The sequence below is a fragment of the Podarcis cretensis genome (assembly GCF_951804945.1).
Source record: "Podarcis cretensis genome assembly, chromosome: 2".
Classification (NCBI taxonomy): domain Eukaryota; kingdom Metazoa; phylum Chordata; class Lepidosauria; order Squamata; family Lacertidae; genus Podarcis; species Podarcis cretensis.
This window is the reverse complement of record NC_137171.1, coordinates 101545217-101570988: the sequence shown is the minus strand read 5'-3', so window position 1 is coordinate 101570988 and position 25772 is coordinate 101545217. Positions and strand designations below refer to the sequence as shown.

Genomic DNA, 25772 nt, shown 5'->3' with positions numbered 1-25772 from the left:
TTGCATCTGTGCCGGTGCCTAAGGCTTTGAGAGGGCCAGGTGAACCCAAGTTCCAGAAAATGATCTTCTGTGGGTATGAGCCAGTTTCTAAAGCATGGAGGTTTGCGTACCCATCAGGTGATCAGAGTAAGCTGCTGATCAGTAAACACGCTGAATTCTATGAGCAGGATGAAAGGCCAAAGACTCCTGCAAGGCATGATTTTCTCTCAGAATGTTTTTCTGATTCAGAGCAGGAAGGTTCTGATGAGGAGGAAGGAGATGCTGAGTCTGCTGATGACGATCAGCTCACTGACCAAAGTCAGGAACAGGATGGGACTGTTACATTACGAACTTGTATGTTCCTCCATAGTAAAGGACCCGTGGATGGTGAAGTCCAGTCAAAGGGTTGGCTAAAAGGTTCATAGCATAATTCCAATCGCCACCCCAATGAACTTCCGAGTCATGCTTTGCATCGTCCCCTACCTAGATGTATAAAGGTCCACCTTCTCTATTGCCCGCATTAGATGTATGGAAGCTTTCTTCAGCCCAAGGGCTATGTTCCTAGGGCAACCTTGGTGGTGGTCCTGCATGCTAATGGCGGGTGTTGCCAGAGACAAAGTTGGGCAGCGCGTTGGATATGACTCTTACGTATTGGCTATCGTCTAATAAAGAAAAACTCAGGGGTTTGTATAAGCACAAACTGTTGCATACATTTAACTAATCTCTTACCTGAGATCTGACTTATATACACCTGGGCTGATAAAAGGCTCCATGAAGTAGGGAAGTGCTATGGGCGCTTCTCCCTCCTCTCCTGTATGAACTCGTTTTATTATCCTGCCTTTCCTCTAGACCAGTGATGGCCAAACTTGGCCCTCCAGCTGATTTGGGACTACAGTCAGTTCCCATCATCCCTGACCACTGCTCCTGTTAGCTAGGGATGGTGGGAGCTGTAGTCCAGAAACAGCTGGAGGGCCAAGTTTGGCCATCACTGCTCTAGGTGTCTTAGGCCAGAGTACATGGTCGTTAAGATGGCTTGTGAGCTGGTAGTTCCAAAGAAGGGCCCAATCACACTAAGGCACTCTTTGCATCATTCTCCCCCCTCCGCTGAATCAGCAGAGCTACCATGAGCTCAAAACTTTCCTGGAGCATGCAGCTTACACATCACTTTATCTTTGGGGTGGGAAGGGGGTACCTGCACCACATCAAGCCTCTGAGCGACTCAAGGGTGTACTAAATGATATGGTTTTGATAAAATAAATAAAAAATAATTATTATTTTTAAGGCAGCATGAACTGGGGGCTTACATTTTAACACACCATGTGAGGCTTTTCTTCTTTGAGACGCTGCTGCAGTGGTATGGCAGCCACTTTCTCATGGGTTTATTTCATGTGGCTACTTAACATTGAAAGGTCTGCCTCTATGGGTGGGGCCCATTTCATGGGTCCTTACCACACAGCAGAATATGGCATTAGAAAGGGTGAAAGGGGACACAGTTTACTTTGCCCATGTGATAGCAAGTTTCTATTTTAGAATGATTTTAGCATGCATTCCAAGTGGGACATGTGCACACTCTGGAGGGCTAGAAACATTTCTATTAGATACTGTCCCTTTTTAACTCAGCCGTATTAGATGTTAGGCACCCACACTAGACATACAGTGAAAAGAGAAGCTGCTTTTAAAGGCTGGAGATCCTTTTTGTGTGTGTGCAGCAGCCTGTTTATACAGTCAAGGCAGAAACTTCATTAAATTGGAAATGGAGAGATACAGAAAGGCATATTACCAGCTGCATAAATAAATCCATGAAATGTGTTTTTCCTCTCACAAGAGATCATTTCTTCGAAATCTGCAAATCTAGATTTTGTGTCATAAGACTAAGCAACAGAAACCATACTTAAGAGAAATTAAAAATTAAGATAATGTGGAAACGCCAAACAATTCACTGAATTTTCACATATAAATCTTCAGGGGAACATGGGAAGCTGCGTTATATTGACTCAGACCACTGGTACATCTATCTCAGTATTATCCACACTGCAAGTGGCTATCCAGGGTTTCAGGCAGGGGCCATAGCCAGGCCCAACCGGGGATTACCGGGGATTGAACCAGGGACTTTCTGCATGCAAAACAGATGCTCCCCTAAGCTGCCACAGTGGTTTATCCCACTTCACAAGATGCATCATATGGACAGGAAGGGGCCACTATTGTAAAGGGTGGCACAGGAAACACCTAAGAAATACTGGAGTATTTAAATAAGGTGCTACTAGTCTGTCTTACTCTTACTGATGTAAGGAAGAGTGCAAAGGGTCGTTTTATTTTTATACTTGGCTAGGAGAAAGAAGAAATGCCTCCTCATGTCCACACTGGGATATCCTTTCAGATGTGCCAGATATCCAGTTGTGATCTGTGGACTCTTATTTCAAACCCTGATCTAAGGAAGTTCACTTCTGCCACAAAGCACATAATCAAGTGCGGTCTGCAGATAAAATTGACAAGTTGTCTGTCTCCAAGGTTGCTAATCTACTATCACACCTAGTCGTCTCACTTCATCCAAGACCCCATTTCTTTCATTTTGTATATTTATGGACCATATATATACTGTACACACACAAAATAACACACCCACCATGGTTGAGGAGTGGAAGAGAGCCCATAGTTGTAGGAATCCATGGGAGATGCACAGAAGGGAATTGTGGGTGTCCCAAGAGGGCTTTGTCAGCAAAGGATGGACTGCCCAGTATCAGAGATGGGAGAGGGATTTGTTCCCTAAACTCAGCAAGGTCCCTAAGAACATCACTTCACTTTCTGCTTTTTAAGTGAGTGGTATCCATTCATGTCTATGGAGAAAAGTAAGCAGCAGTTAGCATGTACTCATTAGAGGACAGTAGGTGTCCTGAAGGAGGACCCACCCTTAACAGTATCAGGTGGGCATAGCAGAAGCAAAAACGCCTGTCATATTAGTAAGTACTGCAGCCGACTCTGGCCGTTTTAGTTCCCCCATATACCTCTGGAGCAACACTATGTCACGAGCTCCAGAGGAGGGGTGTCAGAGAATTAAAAGTGGCAAGTGCAAACCTTTCCTTTGCCAAGTGCTGAGAGGCCTGGTTGGTTTGGCAGCGGACCTTCCTAAGGGTGCTGCCCATTGGCAAACGCCCAATGCTGTGGTGGGCCAACATTGGAGCAGCATGCATCATCCAAGCACGATAGGGTGCAATGGAAGCTCTAGTCCAGTTGTGAGGTGACCATGCTATGGGAGCCAGGGGAGTGTGGGATGAATTCATCTCTCTCTCTCTGTGTATGTGTGTATACACACACATATATCATAAAAATATTTGTTGGTGTGCAAAAGCTATAGACAAATACAGAGGATTGCAAGCAACTAACTTTTACTGAGAGTAGACCCAATGAATGTAATAGATGCCAGTTGATAATGCTCGTTGATTTCAGTGGGTCCATTCTGTGTAGGCTGAACATTGGCTACAACCCTTCAAACCACTGCATTGGTAGTAAGATGAACTAGATGACCACTGAGTTCCCTTTTCAACTCATATGATTCTGCATAGTAATAATGTTGGTAACATTCTGTGTACTTTAGTGTCACCAGAGATTTTGACTGGGATGGGAGGGGGGGAAGTAAATGGAATCAAGATACACTGCAGCCAAATTTCTAACGCTTCTCTTTTCTGTAAGCTGAAACCATGCAGCAGAGCTACCCTACAGGTCTGCAACAAATTATTGAGCTAAAGAAGTTTTTGCCTGATGTTGTGATACATTCCGAACATGCTGCTACCTAGAAAAGCGTAGCAGAGCTGCGCATCTATAGGAGAATGGATGAGGGCTCAGTAGACATATTAGCAAGTGACTACACCGAGATTCAAATGAAGGCCACTTTCAGAATGATAAACATTGTGAGAGAGGAGAAGGGGTGCAGCATTTTTTCTTAAAGGAAAGCTACCTTCCCCACTCATTGTCTCCCTTACTAGAATTTGGGTTGCAAACTGATAATGAAGCAGCCCTCTTTGAACTGCTCTCTTTCCCCCAGATCATCAGCTATCTTCGGTATATAGTTCTTGGTGGACTACTCTCTGTTGTTTTTCATTCGCCTACGGACCCTCCTTTCTTCCTGTACTGCAAAGAACTATCGGCACTGAGATTCCCAGCTGCTGGGGTCTCAGACTGGCAGCCGCGATCTTTCTTCTTCCATTCACACATCCATTCATTCATAGGAAGCAAAAGACAGTTGGGTCTTTGTGGAATGGGCTGACACCAATATTTTGGATCGTGGCAGCTGGGAATTTAGCTATTGGCACAGGCGGGTATTCCACAACAGCTTGCCAGTCTTAAAACAGGCTCGTGGACCCTCCTGGAGACGAGAAAAATTCAATATCGTACTTCTTGTTCACTTTTTTGAGGGCCACATTCCCTTGTGGGTAATCTTCCAGGGGCCATTCTGGCTAGACAAAAGACTCAAGGAGGGCATGTAGCAAGTGGGATGGAGTCAAGGGAGGGTCACAGCCTGGGGTGCATCCTAAGGGCCAGATAAAGAGGTGTGGGATTAAAGTTTCCCACCGCTGATTGGCAAGAGACAGCCTGCACATGCATGATAAGGGGAAATGATCCTTCCACATGTTTATGTCTCGACAGGCATCTTTTATTTTCTTTAGAAAATCTTGCTACTTAATTTGAAATCACAGGTGCGCAGGGGTAGATAGGACGCCTTAGGAGGCAGGTGCTTCTATGAGATTTACTAGAACCATATTTTCCTGGCAGTGCTATACTTGCAAGGCTGTAAGCCTGCTTCTTAAGGTCTCAAGAAGGCAGCTTCTGCATGTGCCATAGAGGGAACTGAGGGGCAGATGGGGCTCATCAACCTGAGAAGGCAGCCCATCTAAGAGAAGTAAAACTCTGATCTTAAACCTCCACTGCTTCGCGGGGTATCTTCAGGAGAAGAAAAGACTAAGGGGTAAACCCCACACAAATCTGGAGTGGAGTCCCTAAAATGGTTGATGGTGCCTTCCGGCAACTCCTGCAAACCAAACATATAGCTCTGCTTACCCATCAGCGAGGCCAAGAGGAGGGTCATCGCCTGGACGGCCTGGGACCTCCATCCACACTGCCCAGGCTTGCGCCCCGGGGAGGTCACTTTGGTGATGCTAATGCAGCAGTTTGACTCCCCCACCTCTTGAGACAGATGGGCGCCAACAACAATACATACATAGTTTGTGTCCTGGCATCAACCATACTGATACATTACATGCCAATTTGGCCTTCCAGTGATAATCATTACCTGCAAAATATGGCCCAGTTCACATGATGTGCTAAGAGAATCCCTAGCTTAGCGGCCTCCGAACCTCTCTCTCTGGCCCTTGGCCCTCTCCCCAGGCCACAGACCCTCTGCAGCCAGACCCCTCACTGGTCCTGTATCACATTGTACTTCAGTGTTTTTGCCTGGCTCCTTGAACTTTGATAATGGCTATTGCTTGGCTGGATGGAGGAAACAGCAGTGTATTTAAGTGTGCACAGAATCTAGCCTTCTGCACCAAGGCAAAAAAAAAAAAAAACAACAACAAAAAACAAAAAACTGAATTAATTGCTCTGCCCACTTTTGCCTCTGGCCCCGCCCACCACTAGTATGCAGCTCCCAGAAGGTAATGGCTGAAAAAAGGTTTTCTACCCCAGATGTAGTGAGGCCACACGAAAAAAGAAGGCTCCTGGAGAGGGCTTTGCAGCTGCCTTTGCTAGTCCGTTTTGCTGCCACACTGTGGTGAGCTAAATCAAGGCTTGGCTTGGTGCATCTTCCAACTTAGGACTCTTGGTTAACCAGTAAACTGTGGCCATGAACAACTCCTGGCTCCAGCTGATGGCTAGTGAGTAGGGGGTCCTTCATCACAAGTCCTCGCATGGACAACACACAAAACCAAACCTTGGCTTAGCACAGCACAGCAGCCACAAGAACCAGGGCAAAGTGGCAGCGGAATCTTATCTGGGAGGCTGCAAGTTCATGCAGTCTCACTAGGTCACGATTTGTCTTAGGATGTTGTGTGAACCAGGCCTATGGCTGATCAGTGGCAGGGGCAGCAAAGGAAGGGTCAAGCTGAACTTTATTTGAATTTAATTCAGAGGAGGAGGATGGAGGGGTGGGGGTGGGGAGAGAAGAGGAAGATCCCCCACCCCTTTTAATGCCGCAAAGGGCGTCTACACATTGCTCATAGCAAAGGAGCTAATCTATTATTGATCAAGAAATAATTAGTGCTTTAAGGGACTCCTGGAGAAAAACCGGAAAGGTGGAAGGCGAAAAGGAGCACGACCACAAGACCACGTAAGAAGCCTCAGGGGCCTTCCGAGGGCTGACGCTTGGCATTTGCGTGGTCTGCGTCATCACACTAAGCTGTCAACATGCAGGCTTCTCTGAATAGCAACAGCCAGTGGAAATATTTCATGGCATTTTCAAGAATTGGATTCAGGGAACTCCCACATGGATTGGCACTGGGCGTAACATGTCCACAGAAAACTTGAACCAATTTGCTGTTCACAGGGTTCAGCAACGCCGAAGCTTCATTATTATTTTTCTACCTCTCCCTTAAAAACAAACAATGGATTGCTGAATATAATACTGTGTGTGATTTCATCTCAGTAAGATATAAGTGCCCTGGATTGGTGCGGACCTGCTCATTTTTCTACAGCAGGATACCACTGTCTCTAAGCACTGTATTGTTTAGAAAAGAAAGCAGCAACACCCTCAACACAATAGCATTATAACATTAGCTGAACAACGGCCTCTTTAGAAATCTCTTTTTAAACAAGGAAAAACTATGTTGGAGGGGGGGGGTGTTCCTCCTAGAAGAGGATGGGCTCTGACTGAGGTTTCAAAATATTGTGAAGGAAATGAAGAAGAGGTAGAAGGAATCCAAGGATTCCATTTTCCTTTACTGACCAAAAAATTTTTAAAAATTAAAACAAAAATCCCATACAATCTCCTGAGGTAATCTGAATTCTGTTTGAGGGTGTGCGTGAGAGAGAGAAGAGTGTTGGAGGAATGGGAAGAGAAAGGGCTACAGAACGACACCTGTTTGTAAACAGTCTCTTTGTTCACTAGGGGAGGATTATCTCTAAACGGATTTAGGATCCACACACAGGATTTCAAAGCTCCTAATGTTATCGCCATTCACTGGAGAGGCCGGTTCACGGCAACTCCAAATGACTGGAGGAGATTTTCTATAAGTTGATTGCAGTTGACTGCTTTTTTTCCTCTCCCTCTTTTCTTTTTCCAAATCAACCTTGTTAATCCATTCATTAGATGCGGCTTAATTAACAGGGGCAGTGAGACAAGGACGACGGGAAGAAGATGGGGAACCGATACCCTTCCCCCAATGTTGGTTTTTTGTTTGTTTGTTTTGCTTGAAAGCTAACAGCTATCTCTCTTCTTCCCAAATAAATCTGATCCGCTTTCTACATGTTTTACACACTGGCTTCTATTTTAACCAAAGGCTAAATTCCTCCCTGACTGTGACACAGAAGTAAACCCCATACGGTTTGACATTTGTGGGATTTGAGGCTGAGCGCGAACGGCGCTCTCCTCCCTTGCCAACGTTAATGCAAACTGACAATAGTAGAGGCCCGAGGTCATGTGACTTTAATCAGCGCGGCCCTAAGCCAGCAGAACCACATTAATTATTTCGGGGCTTTCTTTTCCATGGGCAGAGGGGGTGGGGTGGGGTGGGGGGAAAGTTGTATATCAAGAGGAGGAGGCTTCTGCTCAGCCTTCCCCTTTGGGTAGCTTCTCAGAAAAAGGTGGGGCATTGTAAAAGGTGCAGGAAGAGCCCCAGAGCTGACCGCCAGGGAAGTTTTACAGCATCTTGCAATCTCTCCATCTTCGGAAAACTGGTTGGTTACAGCTCTTTGCCCCCCCCCCCCGACCCGCTTTTTCTGCTTCTCCCCCACCACTGCACACTCTTCAAACAAATGGAGAAACTTTCACTCTGCAGCCAGTTAACTCCCTATAATGCTTCTTGATCTGTGTCACTCCCTGGAGTGGCAGAGTCCTCTGTTTTTAATTGTACTTTCCGGACAACAGCCTACAAGCTATTAGCCGGCGTGTCAACCAGGTAACTGTTCCACAGGGAAACAAGATCAGGACGGAGACAGGGGAATATTGATTCTCTCCCCTTCCCCCCACACTCCCGCAACCCTCCATCTTTCCTCTAAAAAGGCAATGGGCGGGGGGGGGGGCGGTTTGAGGGGGGAACCTACACCTGCAGCATAATACTGCTAAACCCTGGCAAAGCCAGCAAACAACAAAGGATGCCCTACAGAGAGCAGAAGAGACCGTGGGACATGTGAAAGGCGCAGGCAGGGAACTAGGATGATACCCTTACAAAAAGGGTTCTCTCCCCACCCCCCTCCTCTGTTGCCGCTGTTCGGAAACAAGCTTCAGGAATTCCCTCTCCCCCAATTATCCACCATATAGTGCATGATAAGGCTCAAAAGGAGTGCAGCCCGCTGCTAGCGAATGCCATCTGAAAGGGAGGTGGAGTCTCCACGCGCAATTGTGCCAAGAAGGAAACAATGGCATTTTCACGGGCAAGTTAAATGCCTGCGACGAGCAGTCCAGCAGAAGTAAGGCTGAATTTCGTCCAAGCCCACACACCCCTCCGCCTGCCCATCGCCTCCAGCTCGCTGGCCAAATCCTCTCCTGCGCCGCATTCTTCCCCGGCTAAGCCCTGGTCAGCACATAAGCCATGCAAAAGCGATCAAGTGCAGCGACAGAACCGCAACTTTCAAACGGAATGATGACAACCACCGGGGTGGGGTTGGAGGGGAAGGGGGGGTGGGAAAGAGGGGAGCCCCGCGGACCCACACCGTATTTTTTTTTTTTTATTTCGCATTTCCAGAAACGCCCACCCATGCCTCGGACGAAAATAATCAAACAGGTATAGTAGCTCTGTAAAAGTGCTTACCGACTTTGGGCTCTTCTTAGGGGCTGGCAGTCCTGGAAAAAAATGGCAACAAGGAGGGGGGGGGGAGAAAAAAAACAACAAACCATTAGCAGCATATAAATCTTTACCTTCCTTAAGGGGGGTGGGGGGGAGAAATCCCTAGGTGTATCATCCGAACGTAGCCATCTGCAGAGTTATGTCAGATTTTGCTCTAGCATCAGAGTTGCCAGTCTGTTCATATCGAATCAAAGCACAGCGTTGGAGGTTTGTGGAGGGGGGGGGGGAGTCGGAGAGGGGAGGGGAAAGAGAGAGAGAGAGAGAGAGAGAGAGAGAGAGAGAGAGAGCTTGGAGAAGGGAGGAGATCTATCTGCATTAGCTATGCTGACTTGTGCTGCAGCAGCCTGGAGGCTGGAGAAAGAAATTCACAGACCTCAGCGGCATGGGAAATTGAACACTTGGACAGAATCTCAAACGCTCCCCTGGATTAAGAGGGACTTAGCTCACAATTAAGCCAAGGATATTACCTTTTGACACGGCCGGCGTGTCAAATTTATCAGACCAATTGGAACGGTAGTGCAGAAACACAAGACAGACAGGCAGATAAGATAGATGATCTGCTTCTACATACTTAAAAAAAATAAAATAACGCAAGCCTTTTTGGGGGGTGGGGGTGTATGTTTTCCCCACCACAGGCTTAGGAAAGCAAAAGCAGAAGCAAGAGAACAAAGAAGGGTAAGGTTTATCTCTAAGAAGGGTCAGTTATAAATACAGATGCTCCTGGCAAACCCTTTAAGTTTGCTTGCAAGTCCAGTCTGCATGATTATAGGCAGCGATCACCATCAACTAGTTAAGAGTGCAGCAGATTCACAATGAATGCAATGTTATTTTTGGATAGGGAGAGGTGAATGGATGGCCAGGGAGCAGAGGCAGGGAGAGATTTTTTTCTTTCTTTCACTGTCCTGGGCATTAATGGTGATGAAAATGCAAATGAGAAAGCATTTAATGCTGAGAGGGAAAGCCTAGAGGAGATTTTACATTTTGGAGACAGACCCTGAACGCTGCCGCATATCATTGTTTCTCTGACAGTGGGGAAACTGGATAAAAGGATTCTCCCAGTCCCTGCCATTGGCATTTTCTTTTCTTTTTTGGTAGCACAATGTCCCATTGGAAATGGAGTTCATGCATAAGGGAAATGAGTCTTAATAAAGGAAGACAATGTCCCTAAGCAGATGTGTGAAGGTAAGAAACAAATTACTTTAGAAATCCGGGAAACAGGAACTGTGGAGCAAATAGCTAGAAGTGCTGTTTCAACTATGTGTTAAAACCTGCAAAGCAACTCAACAGTGTGAAAACTGCTCCCATTTTTAAAAAAACACACACACATAACATTATGCTCTCTTTTCTTTCTATTGCTCCTTTAATGCATTAATGTGATAAATAGCTTCACAATCCAATGCTACGCAGAGAATGAAGCATGTTGTATGAATGAGAAATAATTAATAATAATAATAATAATAATAATAATAATAATAATAATAATAATGTGTGTGAAGAATGGCTTCTGGTGACATGCAACATGATGTCAGATGTCCACAATAAATTCGTTTTCGCTTATTGATATATAATGGATCTTTAGGATCAATATGGAGTAGTCAGCTTGTGCTCCTGTATATCAGTGATTTCTAAAACCTTAGAAATCATTGATATACAGGAGCACAAAGCTAGTCCATGATATCAAATACTTACTATATAGGAGCCAAACCTGAGAAATGCTGAACTAGAATGGCCCTTTATACACTGATGCAGTTGTACTAAAAGCGCTGTATTACACTGCAAATGTTCCATGTCTGGTATTAGCCAGTAACTGAGATATTTGTCTATACATGGTCTTCCTTAAATACAAGTGGGCCCCTGAAAAAAATTCTTGTTGACATGGTGCACCTTCAAGCTTAACACTGTCTAAACATCACCCAATAAGGGCTTCCTTTTGCCCCACCCTCCTCCAGCTCATATGTTCATTTATTTTATTTTATTTTTACTGGAGTGCACACACAACAGATGAATCTGTTTGCTGGAGCCACATTTTACTTAGGAAACCTGTCAAGGGCCCTTTCCACAAAGTAGGCTGCTAGAAGGAAAGCAAAGGTGGTGGCCCACAAAAAGGAGCAAAGCAAAAGCACTGTCCAAAAACGCAAGCAAAGAGTTTGGTTTAAATATACACACTGAGAGGCTGAATTCTTCTGACAAGTCACTAGTGATGGACAGTCTACATACAACAGCTTCAGCTGATGAAAGCTGCAGATGACACTGCTAATAACTGAGCATTTACATATAAAGCATGCAAAGCAGCTCATATTCACTGTCTTTTAATGACAACATCCTTAAAATGGGCTGTTACCCATATTGCAGATGAAATGACTGAGGCTCATACAGAATAGGTTGCCTAAGTCCACCTGGGAAAGTTTGAAGCTGGAGGTAAAATCTGAACCAAATACATAGAAGTCCTGTGTCATACTCTTAGCCACTCCACTCCAACAGGTGCACATAATATACACCCCTGCAACACACACACACACACACACACACACACACACACACACACAAATCTTCACTTCACCTTAGACCTCACAATCCCAGCCAGGGACTGAGGGAGAGCCTCCCTCATTATTATTTCCTAATAAAGGGTGTTCTCAGTCCCCGCAAAATTTTCAAGTCCACTTTCAGAGAGAAATTCTAGGATCGAAAAAACCTTTGGTTTGAGAAAGAGTCAAGGTTTTCTGTTTTTTAAATGAAATTTAATTACACATAAGCCCTGTTGAGGAAGAGGGCAGAAAATTTAATTCCATGGATCTGTTATAATAATAGGTCTAAAAATGAGCTGGAAGGAGTATAGATTTGGGCATCGTATATTGTTTTAGCTGGGAAGGCCTCTTGACTCGCTTTAGACAAAAAAAAGCACCTCCAAATTTATCTTATGTTACAAAAGATACAAGTGAATATTTTTTTTTTTTTAAAAAAGAAGCATACCACAAAACAGTACGGAGCGTATTGTAGATCTTAATCATGTCAACAAACAGGTCATTTCCTACATAACAAGTTTCCATCAACTGGTGTATGTAAAGTTTCAAACCTTCAACTCCTTACTTAGGTGGCAAGCCTATATCCACTTACGTGGGGAATAAACTTCAATGAACTAAGTGGGACTTACTTTCTAAGGTCCCTGCTTGGGCAGGTCCCTTCATAACACACCTCCATCACCTGCAAACCTACAAACCCTTCACACAGAAAATTTCACAACCTCTCCACACAAAACACATGTGAAGACACTTCTGGCACACTTCAAAAATGCATACAAACTGAGGAACACAGCTCTCTCTCTCTCTCTCTCTCTCACACACACACACACACACTCATCGTGGTCCCCACTTTCCCCTATCTACTGGACCACAAGCCTCCTCAGTCAGGAGTCAGCCATCTTTTTTTTGGTAACATGCTCCTCATATGACACTCACTTGCCTTTACTGAAATTATCTGTTTAAATGAGAAATAAGAAAAATTACGCTTTTATGAACACACAGTTGATTTTCGCCAAAAAGGAAAGGCAATACCCCCAACAATTTCCTTGATTTTTTTGAGAAAACCTAAATCAGCAAAAAGGAAAAAAGAGGCATGGTGTGGTGAACAAAAAGGGATGGGGAGGGGAGGTCCCCAAAAGGGAAATTTGAAATTTAAGGAGAAATGCTTGAAAAGCCATTTCTCAGCTTGATTGGTTGGTTGGTTGGTTGATTGATTGATTTAGCTAGCTAGCTAGGTTCTAGCATAGACATTCTGGGTCAAAGATTAGATGGTTGGTACAAATCTAAGCCTTGAAGCAGCTTTCCCAACTTGGCACCCTCCGACATTGTTGGACTACTACTCCCGCCAGCTCTGGTCAAAATAGCCAACGGCCAGGAACGATGGAGGGCACAAGATTGTAGAAGGCTGCCTTTGGCTGTGTTTCCTTTTCAAAGCTTACCTTTCTGTTTCCAGGGTCATCTCAACCTGCTCTGAACCTATGGCGCAGTGTGACACCTAACGCAACTTCTAATTAAAAAGTGTGTGAACTGACTCATTGACCTGCTGCTTGCTTGTGAGAAAGCTTGCAGCTCTACAATGGAGGAACAATCCTTGTCTCCAAGTGTCTGTTCAACTTTAACAGCTGATGCACCAGGAAGCAGAACAGAACAGAACATTGGCACCTGAGCTGCCTTTATCTAAGCCAGCCTTCGCCAACATGGTTGACACTAAGGTCTGCTGCCCTCTGAAACGAAACCATATGTCCACCACACTTGCACAAGGAATTCTAGGAAAGCCAGCAAAAGCCACTCACTATCTAAAGAGCTGGACCAGGTTGCAGCAAAATTCAGTGCAAGTTCCACCTCTATAAGTTCCTCCCAGTTGCGGTTTCCCATATGTATAGAATTAGATTATCAGTGAATCTGATTAAAACTGCGAGGTGTCGTGTAAATTATAAATGCTTTCTACATATCATAAATAGTAACATTCTCGGAACGTTTTCATGCATTGGATAAATCCCAGAAGCAAGCCTCGAGAGAGATTGGTGGCTTGCTCAAGAAAAAGTGGGCTCTCTACAAAGGCAGTGCAAGTCAAAATGGGGAGCACTGCAAGCACTTCGAGGTAAACTGGCAATCCAGACAGGGGGGTTTGGGGAAGTTTCAGGCCAGAATCTGCTGAAAGCAGAAGGAATGCCTCTCGACGAATGATAGCATCCGAGTGGGATGATGGGGAGAGGGAGACCACCACCGTTATGGACAGAGGGCAAAGTGGCAGGAATGGTTGTAACTGATAGGTCAAGCTTGTAATCAGAGGGGATGAATGTACCCAGAAAGCTAAACATTTTTAGCTCTTCCCCACAAAAAATATTTAAAAGTATCTAGCACAAAAGGCCACAGGTGGCGCTGTGGATTAAACCACAGAGCCTAGGACTTGCCGATCAGAAGGTTGGTGGTTCGAATCCCCGCAACGGGGTGAGCTCCTGTTGCTCGGTCCCTGCTCCTGCCAACCTAGCAGTTCGAAAGCACGCAGTGCAAGTAGATAAATAGGTACCGCTCCGGCGGAAAGGTAAACGGCATTTCCGTGCGCTGCTCTGGTTCGCCAGAAGCGGCTTAGTCATGCTGGCCACATCACCCGGAAGCTGTACGCCGGCTCCCTCGGCCAATAAAGCAAGATGAGCGCCGCAACCCCAGAGTCGACCACGACTGGACCTAATGGTCAGGGGTCCCTTTACCTATATCTCTCACAATTTTCAGGATTCTTACGCAGGGGCATCTCTGAAAATGTAAGAACAATTGCCCACAAAGCAGGGAGACACACATGCGCGCATACACGCACACCCTAAAACTGAAATGGTTGCCATTGCAGGAAAACCACTGAAGCTATCCTTCTGAAACCTGGCAGAATTCATGCACTCAGAAGAGGTAACCTTGCCTGTAAATTTCATCCCCCAAATAAACACATTATGGAAGTTTTCTTTTCTCTCTCCCACCCCCCCAAAAGCAAGTTAAACTTTAAAGATGCCCAGCACAAAATCCCCTATTTTTCAGTAATTCTGCAGGTTTTATTTAGTTTAGAGACATTTAGTATGCCTGTATTATTTCACGCACTTCTGTCAAAAGCAGGAGGGGGAGTGATAGCCATTTTTGATACCTCAATCATGAATGGAGGGAGAAAATGAAGGAGAAATTGGGCAGACTATGACATGTCTTGCTCTGAAACTGTTTGCCCAAGCACCAAACCGGGGTACCAATAGAAGCTGGTTTAGACTCCTAATATTCTATTAACATGCATGGGTTCACCTTTTATAGAATTGTGTCCTCTCTCTCTCTCTCTCTCACACACACACACACACACACATACATTTGGTCACTCATTTGGACAGAGCAATCTCAGCAATGAGATATTCCCTAATTAATAATAATATGACAGCAAAGAAAAACTTTTGCATTTTTAAAATGAACAAGGGATTTGCTTATGGCACCAGGGTTATTAAATGTTAAAATGTAATAAACATGAATGACTGAAAAAACCTTCCCTCTCAATGTTTGCCATTAATTCCAGCTGCCCCCCCCAATGAAAATAGCTGGGGAAAATTGGTGGGAAATATACACAAGCTACTGCTTGGCGTTTCAAGGGCCCATGAATCTTGCAGGGGTTTTGCTCTTTGCCAGAGTTTGTTGAAGAACAAGCAGTAATTGACTTCTTACCAAAACAAGCTAACACACACAATTTGTATGAAAAAACACACATATACAACACAGGCGGTTTGCATCCAGACAAAACGTACCATCACAAGGAACAGCCTGGAGAAGACTTTCTTGTTAATACTTGCCTATAGAGTGGTGCTTTGTAATTTAAAATCAGGGCATATTTACAACAGGAATTCTAGCTGCCAAGGACCGAGCCAGGAAATAAATGTGCCGCAATCTGCATTGTGTATTCTCAACTGAAGGACAAGGAGCAGTACTACCAGCCAACAAGAAACCACAGCTGAGGATTTCCCTGTGCATTTGAAGATTGGCAGTATTAACACTGCCTTTCTTTAGCTGACTTCCATAGACACTGCTGTCCTTTATTTGGGTAGGAACGTGATGCCCTTCTGAAAACGCTGTGCTACAACTTCCATCAATCCCAGCAAGGAGGGCCAACGATCACAAATGATGGAAGCTGTTGTCCAATGACATTGGGAAGGTATCACACTTGCGCTTCCTCCTTTGTGTACTCTGCTTGAGCACATCCCTTAATCAAACATACAGAAATAAATATGCAAAAGGTTGTATCTAACCAAGATCTACTCAAAGTAAAGGTAAAAGGACCCCTGACCATTAGGTCCAGTCGTGACCAGCTCTAGGTTTGCGGCGCTCATCTCACTTTATTGGCCGAGGGAGCCGGCATCTGTCCGCAGACAGCTTCCGGGTCATGTGGTCAGCATGACTAAGCTGCTTCTGGTGAACCAGAGCAGCGCACGGAAACGCCGTTTACCTTCCCGCCGGAGTGGTACCTATTTATCTACTTGCACTTTGACGTGCTTTCAAACTGCTAGGTTGGCAGGAGCAGGGACCGAGCAACGGGAGCTCACCCCGTCGCGGGGATTCGAACTGCCGACCTCCTGATCAGCAAGTCCTAGGCTCTGTAGTTTAACCCACAGAGCCACCCGTAGACCCACTGAAATTAATGAGCCACATCCATTAACTTCGGGGGGGGGGTCTGTTCTGAGTAGGATTAGCATTGGATACAGCCCAAGGTTAACAACTGCATCGCCACCAAGACTGAAAGGGGGCTAGGTTTCACAAACAAGTATTTTTAAGCTAATGAATGCCACAGATTAGAACTGTCTCTGCTAGGGTAACAAACAGAAACTCCCCGAGAAGATTTCATTAGCAAGCAGCAAGAAGGTAACTTGCTGTAAATGTCATGCAGTGAAAGATGAGACTTAGCCTTTCTCCTGCCATCAGTCATTGTCTTTGGGGAATATAGCCATCTACCCAAGAAAACTTACTTTAGCATTTATATAGTAAGTTGGTCATCATCACTAAGTTTGGATATTCTGATGTTCCTCCCCCATTCTCTGATTTAACAGGGATGCATGGCAAAATGTTCACTCTGGAGGTGTTATAAATGTCCAGCTTGAAAATGATTGCATGCATAGTGTGCTAAGCTACCGCTTGTTGCAAAGTTGCATTCATCTCTCATCAAGGCTAGCCTGCAACATGACCTGAAGGGGCGTGCTGTAGAAAATGAAAGTGCAGCAGGATCATTACACTCCAGAAAAGTGTAGCATGGCATGGCGAAACTGAATAGGGAAACCTTTTTTGCCCTCTTGCGCAACACTAGACCTTGCAGACATTCAATGAAGCTGAATGCTGGAAGATGCAGGGTGGAGAAAATAAAGATTTCTTCACACAGCGCATAAATAAAGTATGGTGTTCACTCCCAAAGTTGAATCTTCAAACAGCTCTTGTTTATTCACAGGACAGAACTGAACTAAAGGGTTCAGCCAGCCTGCTTATATAGGGCTCCACTAGAACGCAACAGTAACCATTTTCTGTAACTATCCAATCACTGAACGTCACTTTCAATCCCTTATTTGCATACGTGGACCTGAGTGAAAACTATCTACAGTATCCCTCTGCTGGCCCAGGGTGAGAACTTCAGTACATAACAAGACCATTTCATGGTGGATAAGACTAGCCATGGCTACAAGCTACCAGGTCAGCCCATTGCATCCATCTGGCTCAGGATTGTCAACATTGATTGACAGTGGGCCTCCAACATTGGAGGAAGGAGTCTTTCCTATCCCTACCTGGAGATGCTAGGGACTGAACTAGGGCTCGTGTATACAAAGCATGAGCTCTATCACTGAGCAATGGTCCTTTTGTAGTAGGAGAGAAGCATTAGGAGTAGATAGAGGTGGTTTGAGCACAAAGAAATGGAGACATGAGTGAATCGAAATAGTGCCTTCTACTGGACGGGAAGTCTCACAGCAAATAATTACATACAAATCCAGCTCCTCACAGAAATAAAATAAAATAAAATAGAGGCTATATTCATTTTAGCTATCAGTGTAATACGTTAAAACTTACTTTCTTTGCAAAAGGGAATTCATGCCCAAGACTAATTTAATATTCCTATCAGTTAAAGGAATCATGTGTATGCATAGGGTTCCTCCCAAAAGAAGGGAATAGAGCATTTAAATGAAACTAATTATCACTGAGATTATCATAAACATCTGAACCAAAACATTTCTCTCATTGTTCAGTGCTCTTAAAGCCGTGTTTGGGAGCAGCTTCTTCTACTTAGCAAATGACACTTTGGGAAAAAGGATAATCACGCACTATTAAGCATTTCGTATGTAATACTTTTACTGTTTCATAATGACTTTGATGTTTTACTATATTACGGGGGGAAACTATCAGCTACAGAGTTTCTTGCTATGTTAATAAATTCCCTTTGCACAACATTTCTGCTGCTCTATGAACGGGAAATTTTTTATTGCTTTCTAAAATAGATGGTCAGTCTGGAGTTCCATGAATCATGCTGGCAGCTACCAATATAATAACCTAAAGTAATTAATAATCAAGCTCATTAACCAACGGAACTTAAGACCTTCTTGAATGCCCCCTTTCCCTGATATTAATGCAAAACTAATCAACCCTGAGAGCTCATGGACCTCTGTATTGGCAGATCAAGACTTCAAGATGAAAGGCAAACAGAGCTGGGTTGGCGATTCTACAGAAACTTAGAACACTGGGTACATTCCGAGATAAGGGATGCCTCTCAGCTTCCCTGGGTACCTGAAAAAGGGAGACATTTCTATGTATTTTTAAAACAGGGGCATCCATCTTACTCTAGACAGACAATAAAAGTGTAAAACAAATCTCTCACCACGTGGCCAGGGAGCCAATGTAAGCTCCCTGTGACTCAGGAAATGCACATCAATATGTTTGACTTCCAAGTGCAAAACAAGGAGCTCTTAATTATTAACACTAATGGTCAATAATGCTCTTTGGTGGAGAAGGCAGGAGGATACTAAACTAACTCTGCATAAAACGTTGCCAGCAGAATTTTAATAAAAGATTAGATGAATAAAGCCCCATTTCAAGGACTTTGCGAAAGTCAAAACGACTCCAGGCTTGGTACAAAATAAAAAGAGGGGGAAAGAAGACAGAAAGTCTGTATGGATTGGGTTTTTTGGGGGGGATTTGATTGCTTGCGCAAGCAAGTCCTTTAGAAGTGTGTTTTTTAAAGAAACAAAAAGTATACATCATAACTTATGAAGCACAGTGTTAGCTTTGTCAAGAGAATGCAGGTCCAGAAGATACATGCATGCAACTCGTTTCTGGTTCTAATTCTACATTCACTTATCCCAAGCCAGAGCTCAGAACTCCTCAAAGTTTGATTATTATTTTTTTGCATCTTCAAGGTGTAGAATCAGTGGAACTGAGCTGAAAGAACAATTTCTTGCAAATAATTCTTCATTGAAGGGCTAGTGATCACATCGAACAGGGAAATGGCTACCTTTCCACCATGCAGTTCATATTCAACAGGAAAAGACCAAGGTAATCAACATAAGAGTTGTGAATCACCATCTACTGACTTCAGTTGTCTCCTTCTTTGTGTGCTTAGAATCATTCTCTTCTCGCACCAGTTGCAAACAGTTGGACCAGGCAGGAATGGGCAGAAACAGAGCAGCCACTCATGCTTGTACCTGGATCCAGGTGTCAGCCTTCTGTCTTGAACCTGGTGCTTCACTAAATCATTGCTTTGCTCAAACCACTGATGGACTGTTGGACTCAAGTAGGATGGAAGCATACTCTTTTATATTTCACGGTGGAGGAGGGACACAGTTGCTTGCCCACTTGCTTAGGGATACACAGGCTAGCTGCCTCAAGGACTCACCCAGCAACAGGTGAGTACGCCACTTGCTGTACACTATACAACAGACTGTCCAAAACGGCTTAAAAAATCCCAGAGGATGCTTGTTATGAAGTTGTCATATTCTGAGATAGACCACTGTTCCATCTACTCCAGGGCTGTCTCTTCTGGCTGGTGGTGACTCTACTTTCTCATGCAGAGATCTTTCCCCTGATGCAGGGGGTCATGGTTCCCATGGAGCACTCTGATTCAGACCAGGAGTGGGAGGCATTTGAGGAGGAGAACTTGGAAGGAGTCGACAAAGCACAGGCTTTGTGATGATGCCCCCCACCCTGTCCCCTTGGATGTTCCCAGATCTACTGACAAGGCAGGAGACTCCCTGCCTTCTTCCCTACCTGTGAAGGATGAGGACGGCTCACGGGCATGACCTGCTCTGACGGGGAGGGGGGGATTCAGAAAGGGATGTACTGTCTCTCAGGGACTCTACACCTACAGGTCAAGAATTCCCACAGGGACACAGATTTCCATGCGTAGCTTGGCCATTTGCCACCTCTGCTTACAAGCTTGGTGGGTAGGGCAGGGAAACTTGTTGGAACAACCTGACAGCTCCTGTGCAGTTGCTAATAGTGAACTCCTGAATCTTGCTCCTTATTCCCAGACTGGATGTGTAGATATCACTCCTTTGCCTTGTAAGACTAGATTTTGCTCCTTCCCAGTCATGGAGTTTGTACCAGTAAGGCTGCTATAATAAAAATCAACTTCTTTACCTGTAAGCAAGGGCACCTGTTGTTGGTTTTATGCAGGAATCAGGACACCAGGAACTTGGTGTCTTCTACATGCAAAGGACTTGTTCTACCACTATGCTGTGGCCTCTTTTCCCTCAATTAAAGAGACACCAGAAAAACGAAATTACCTCAGAATATATTATCAGCATTCAAAATACACCTCAGCAGCAGCTGCAGTGTGTGAAATCACAGGCTGCACAGCATCTTTGTGTTAATGCACATGCAGTCTTTTTAGTTATTTATTTAATTTAGAATAACTAACTACCGTATTTTTCTATCTATAAGACGCCCCCATGTACAAGACAACTCCGATTTAAGAAAATGGGAGGAGATCTAGCCGTCTATAAGACGCCCCCAAATTTTGTAAATTTTTTTTTTGGGGGGGGGACCTAGTCTTATACATGGAAAAATATGGTATATCCCATTTTATATCCCCAATAAGTTCTCAAAGGGGCTTTCAAAAAATTCTCACAATACTCACTTTATAACTTTTACTGATATACCATAAATAAAACAGAGGCCAAGCTCTGATAAGTGTTGTTTCCTGGAGTTCTCATTCATGTTATTATCATGAGGCAACTCCAAAAGAGAAAAAATGAGAAGGGCAAAATAGTGACAGCAGTTTACCAATTAAACTGTATGAGATAAAACTTTGTTTTCAAGAATGGCCAGGCTTCAGACAGCACACAAGGCCCTTCTTGGTTGTTTGCCTCCCTCTACCAATAGAATCCACTTATTTCTTGCTTATGAAAAACCTTCCCCAAGCTGGTGTCCTTCAGGTGTTTTAGACCCATAACTCCCATCATCTCTGGCCATTGCTTATGCTGGCTGAGAATGATGGGAGCTGAAGTCCAACAACATCTGCAGGGGACCAGACTGAGGAGAATGCCTCAGAACATGGAGTTGCAAGCCACCTTTTATGGCTAATTGCTAATAGGTATCCATGCTCCATTAACTTGATTAATTGGGGAGGGGGGGGGGTCTTCCTTAAAAAGGCATCGAAGCTAACTACATCTTATGATGCTGAACACAATACATTATGTGTTGTATTAAGTGGGATTGTCTTGCCTGAACTCCATCTGTGGCCGGTCTGTTCAACAGGTAATCCCCAAGAGGGAGGGAGAGAGAGAAATTTCTCCCACTTTTCACAAAGCCACAATATCAGCTTAAAGCTCGGGCACAAAGATAGGCAGCCTGTGGCTCCTCAGATACTGTTGGACACCAACTCCAATCAGCCCCAACCAGCGCGGCCAAAGGTTAGGATGACGGTAGAGCATGAAACTTTTATTCTCAGGATCATGGGCAAAAGATTCTTGCATTTCAGGGGCTAGATGATCCTGATGGTCCCTTCTGACCCTAAAATCCTATGATCCTATAGGGAGGGCCCAATGGTTAGCCTATATTAATGTAAGCAACACAAGCAGCAACCACAAACAAAAGCGAGCCTCCTCATATTTGCATTTTTCTAGCCCTCTGCTGAAAGGGAAAGGACCATCCTGTAGATGAGGCAGGGAGGAAGAATTAAACCAAGGTATTTCAGAAATGTGACCAGTTAAATTCAAGTATCCGGTAATAGCCAAATCCCAAGACGCTGCAGAGCCATTCTCAAGAAGCAGAATGCACCTGCAATCCATTTATGCCTTCCCCGGACAACGGATGTGCACTAGCGGTCCCGTGACTCACTCTGAGCAACTACTACAGCCATTTCCTTGAATCCTAGGCACATAGCTGTCAACTTTTCCCTTTTCTTGCGAGGAATCCTATTCGGAATAAGGGAATTTCCCTTTAAAAAAGGGAAACGTTGACAGCTATGCCTAGGCACCTCCTTGAGGCTACTGGCGTCGGGTGTTTACGGGGATGCTTAATCAATCACTCAGCTGCAACCTTTCCATCCAAACTCAGCTGCGGCCTCAGTATTTCATGCTTCCCAAATTATGCACAGAAGCCCCTTGCGCTGAGCATAGCATGGCAATCTGCTCTCAGCAAGCCAGGATAAAATATGGTTGTCCTCTTAGCAGAGACAATTTAACGTCTGCTTGAGTTACCGGCATGTAAGGAATAGCTGGGAGAATGGAGAATATCATCTCTAGTTAAATCTGCCTTGTTTAATGCACAATATAAGGTTCTGCTGTGCCACCTTGTGTTATATCAAATCACATCTGATATAAAACACCAGCACAAGGCTAGGGAATGCCTAGCAATAAAACACAGATAATAACTGAATTATTATTATTTTGCAGAAGGGCCCATTACTGAAATTTAACAGTGTTAGCTAGATGGTATTGTCCACTAAGCACCAAGAACAGGAACAGGGTCTTGAAGCAGCTTAAAGGCTATCAGATTTATTGTAGCATAAGCCTTCATGGACCAGAGCCCACTTTATCAGATGTATCTGATAAAGTGAGCTTTAGCCCATGAAAGATTATGTCACAATAAATCAGATGATCTTTAAGGTGCTACGAAATTCTGGGTATTTTTTCCCCCTGAGGGGGGAGTTCCAATGACTTAACGCAACTAGCCCTATGGAATTGGCACCAAATACTTGAGGTCTGTTCAAAGAACTTGGTTTTTTGTTGCTGTTGTTGTATAACCCAACAGAAACAGGACTGGCTTTGGCCACCTTTTCCTTATCCTCATTTCAAGGGTCTATTTAAAACATCTGATCGATTACTCAAAAGAAAATCCTCTCCCACTTCCTGGTACTTTTAACCAACAAACTGCCAACATAACCAGACGACAGCTGCATACCCAAATTTTGCACATGTTGCACAACAACAGTGTTAAGCAAATGGAAGAGAATTTATTTCCGCCATATTCCCTGCGGGCTAAAATTATTTTTCCATCTCAATTATACTAATTGCCTATTTGCTTAATTTTCTACAACAGTCTTCCCAGCATTCCAAACTTCATGCCAATTGTGCAAGCTTAGGAAATGGTATGAGATACTGTATCTGCAATTTAAATAATAGAATCATAGAACTGTGGAGTTGTAAGGGACCCTGTGGGTCATCTAGTCTAACCTAGAGCTCTCAAAATTCCTTGGAGGAAGCCATGGCTGTTTATAAAGAAGCACCACAGTGCATTAAAAGTGTGGCAGGAAACTCTTCTTCCAATTGCCTGATTCATACATTATAATCTTGATGCAACGGATACTTCAGAACACATGGCTGCTGATGGTACAAAAGCAGCTAGCTCTATGGTTCAATAACAGTTCAGTCATACATTCCGACTCCTCATTTTTGTGGAAATACAACAGCATAGCTGAAACCAAACAAATAAGACAGAGAATTGTTTTATCCAAAACAGCACCCACATAGTTCTGTTTTCAGACACTTACTGTAACCTATGAATCAAACCTCGCTTTATTCGATGAGTAACTTTGAGACAGCATACGCAACAATATTGTGGGTTATAGGGTTTTATTTTCACACGGTGCTTTATTTTTCCTCCGCATCTCCTTCATTTACCTCCCTCTTCCTGTCCTTTAACCTGACAGGGTCTGTGGGCACAAGCAAGTCTAATATCGCAAGTCACAGCTCCAGATGAAGATGCATTGTAGTAAATATTTTACGGGCTGCTCTTTCCCTGGCTATGCGCCTTGCATTTTAACAATCAGGCATAATTGTCAAGAGCACACGAGCGGCCCGGAGCCGGCTGAGCTTTTCAAATCTATTACTCATCCATTTCTGGTATTTCTCTGCCTTAGTAACCACCGCTGACAAAGTCTTTCGACAACTCTGAACACCAGCCTTTTGTGCCACGTAGCAGAGGATGCCTACTGAAGCCGGCGTGAACACAAGCAGCGTGTTAATAAAATAAATGCCTGACATCAAGGCGTCGCCCCGGCACTCTCTTCAGTGGACAGCAGAGGGAGAAGGAGGGAAATGTAACCCGCAGAATCATCTCCTTCAAGAGAGATGGGGAAAGAGTTTGATCATAAAGGGGGAGCCACACACACACTTCTCAGAAGCGCAGCAAAATTATGAATACAGATACCCGTATCAGGGACCTATGGCTCTAGAAAAGGAACAGGAAACAGCAGGTGGTTTTAATAAGAAAAGAAAAGAAGAGGACTCTGAAACCTAAAATAGTTTTGTGGAACTGGGTTCTTCAGAAGGTGAAATATTTCTTATCCCCACATGAGCCGCAACAGTTAACGCTTCCTTGCCTATACAACTACTAAAAGACTCGTTTCTCTTTGCTACTCTTTGTTTTGATCGCCAGAGGCACAAGTCATAAAGGAAGTCTAGAAACCACAAAAATCATTTCAAAACTTTGGGCTTGCTCTGTGTGTGCGTACATAATTTTTTACAATACAAATTGCATGTGCAATTGCCTATTCTTCTAGTTAGCTCAGGCTCAGTGTACATGACAATACTATGCCAAATTATACTTCAGGTGCCAACTCTCCAGCCTGCCCTTTTCCCTGCCTTCATGCAAAGGCAGAAATGCACGCAAAAATGAGGCAGACACCATTAGCAGCTCATAAAATCTGTCATAATATCTTCTCCCCATTTTGGAATGGAGTCATCGCAAGGTGACTTCTAGCCCATATTGTCTATTCTCCAACCTTGTGAAAGTGCCCCATACAGTATACATAAGGTAAAGGTAAAGGTACCCCTGCCCGTACGGGCCAGTCTTGACAGACTCTAGGGTTGTGCGCTCATCTCACTCTATAGGCCGGGAGCCAGCGCTGTCCGCAGACACTTCCGGGTCATGTGGCCAGCGTGAGAAGCTGCATCTGGCGAGCCAGCGCAGCACACGGAACGCTGTTTACCTTCCCGCTGGTAAGCGGTCCCTATTTATCTACTTGCACCCGAAGGTGCTTTCGAACTGCTAGGTTGGCAGGCGCTGGGACTGAACGACGGGAGCACACTCCGCCGCGGGGATTCAAACCGCCGACCATGAGATCATCAAGTCCTAGGCGCTGAGGTTTTACCCACAGCGCCACCCGCGTCCCTAGTATACATACAGTATACATAGAAGTTACCAAATCATTAAAAACTCTAGAAATCTGAGATGGGTCAAGCCATTACTGCTGCTTTTTGGGGGGGGGGAGGGGCACGTTCTGTGGTTGTGAATTGTCAGATCTCCTGATGTCGAGAACTGATGCATTTACTGTGCAATGATTTATAAAATCTCTGAGATACTCAGAAGGTATGCATTGCATAAAGAGGACGTGGGTTTGCCTATGATAGAGCACAGGCAGGTAGGCACAGCCCACCCGGTATATGGCTGAGTTGAGAAACCCCTGGACTGGGATGGATGCAATGCGGCAGGGAAACACAGGGAAGATAGGAGAGAAAGAAAAAGCCCCTGTAAACATGGCGGCATGGTTCCTGCCCTGTTGCTGGGAGAAAGTCAAACGGTTGGCAGAGATTTCCTAAATAGGGATGGAACAAGCCCCCAAAGGTTGCAGGCCCATGGGTGCAGCGAGTCTGTAGGAGCACAGTCCATGTGGCAACCTGTTGGGTGAATCTAAGGCTGAGCAAAGGCCCGTGTATCCAAATTCTAGCTCAACAAGTAAGGATGAGCTTCACCCACTCACAAAGTAGTCTTTTTCTCTCTCTTTGCACTTCCCTTCGGGGAAGTGGGGAGGTAAACCAAGAAGCTGCAGTTAACCACAGCTTCCCAGGATGTGCAA

The 25772-nt window shown here is 44.5% G+C and overlaps 1 protein-coding gene across 13 annotated transcripts in view; it reads right to left on the bottom strand.

The window, feature by feature from the left end:
- Positions 1–25772, bottom strand: part of MAGI1 (membrane associated guanylate kinase, WW and PDZ domain containing 1) — a 489041-nt gene that overhangs the window by 51152 nt on the left and 412117 nt on the right. For all 13 annotated transcript variants that reach the window (XM_079957815.1, XM_079957821.1, XM_079957818.1 and 10 more), the window contains one exon: positions 8934–8965. In XM_079957815.1, coding sequence (XP_079813941.1) covers positions 8934–8965 — 32 coding nt within the window. The remainder of the gene's footprint in view (positions 1–8933; positions 8966–25772) is intronic.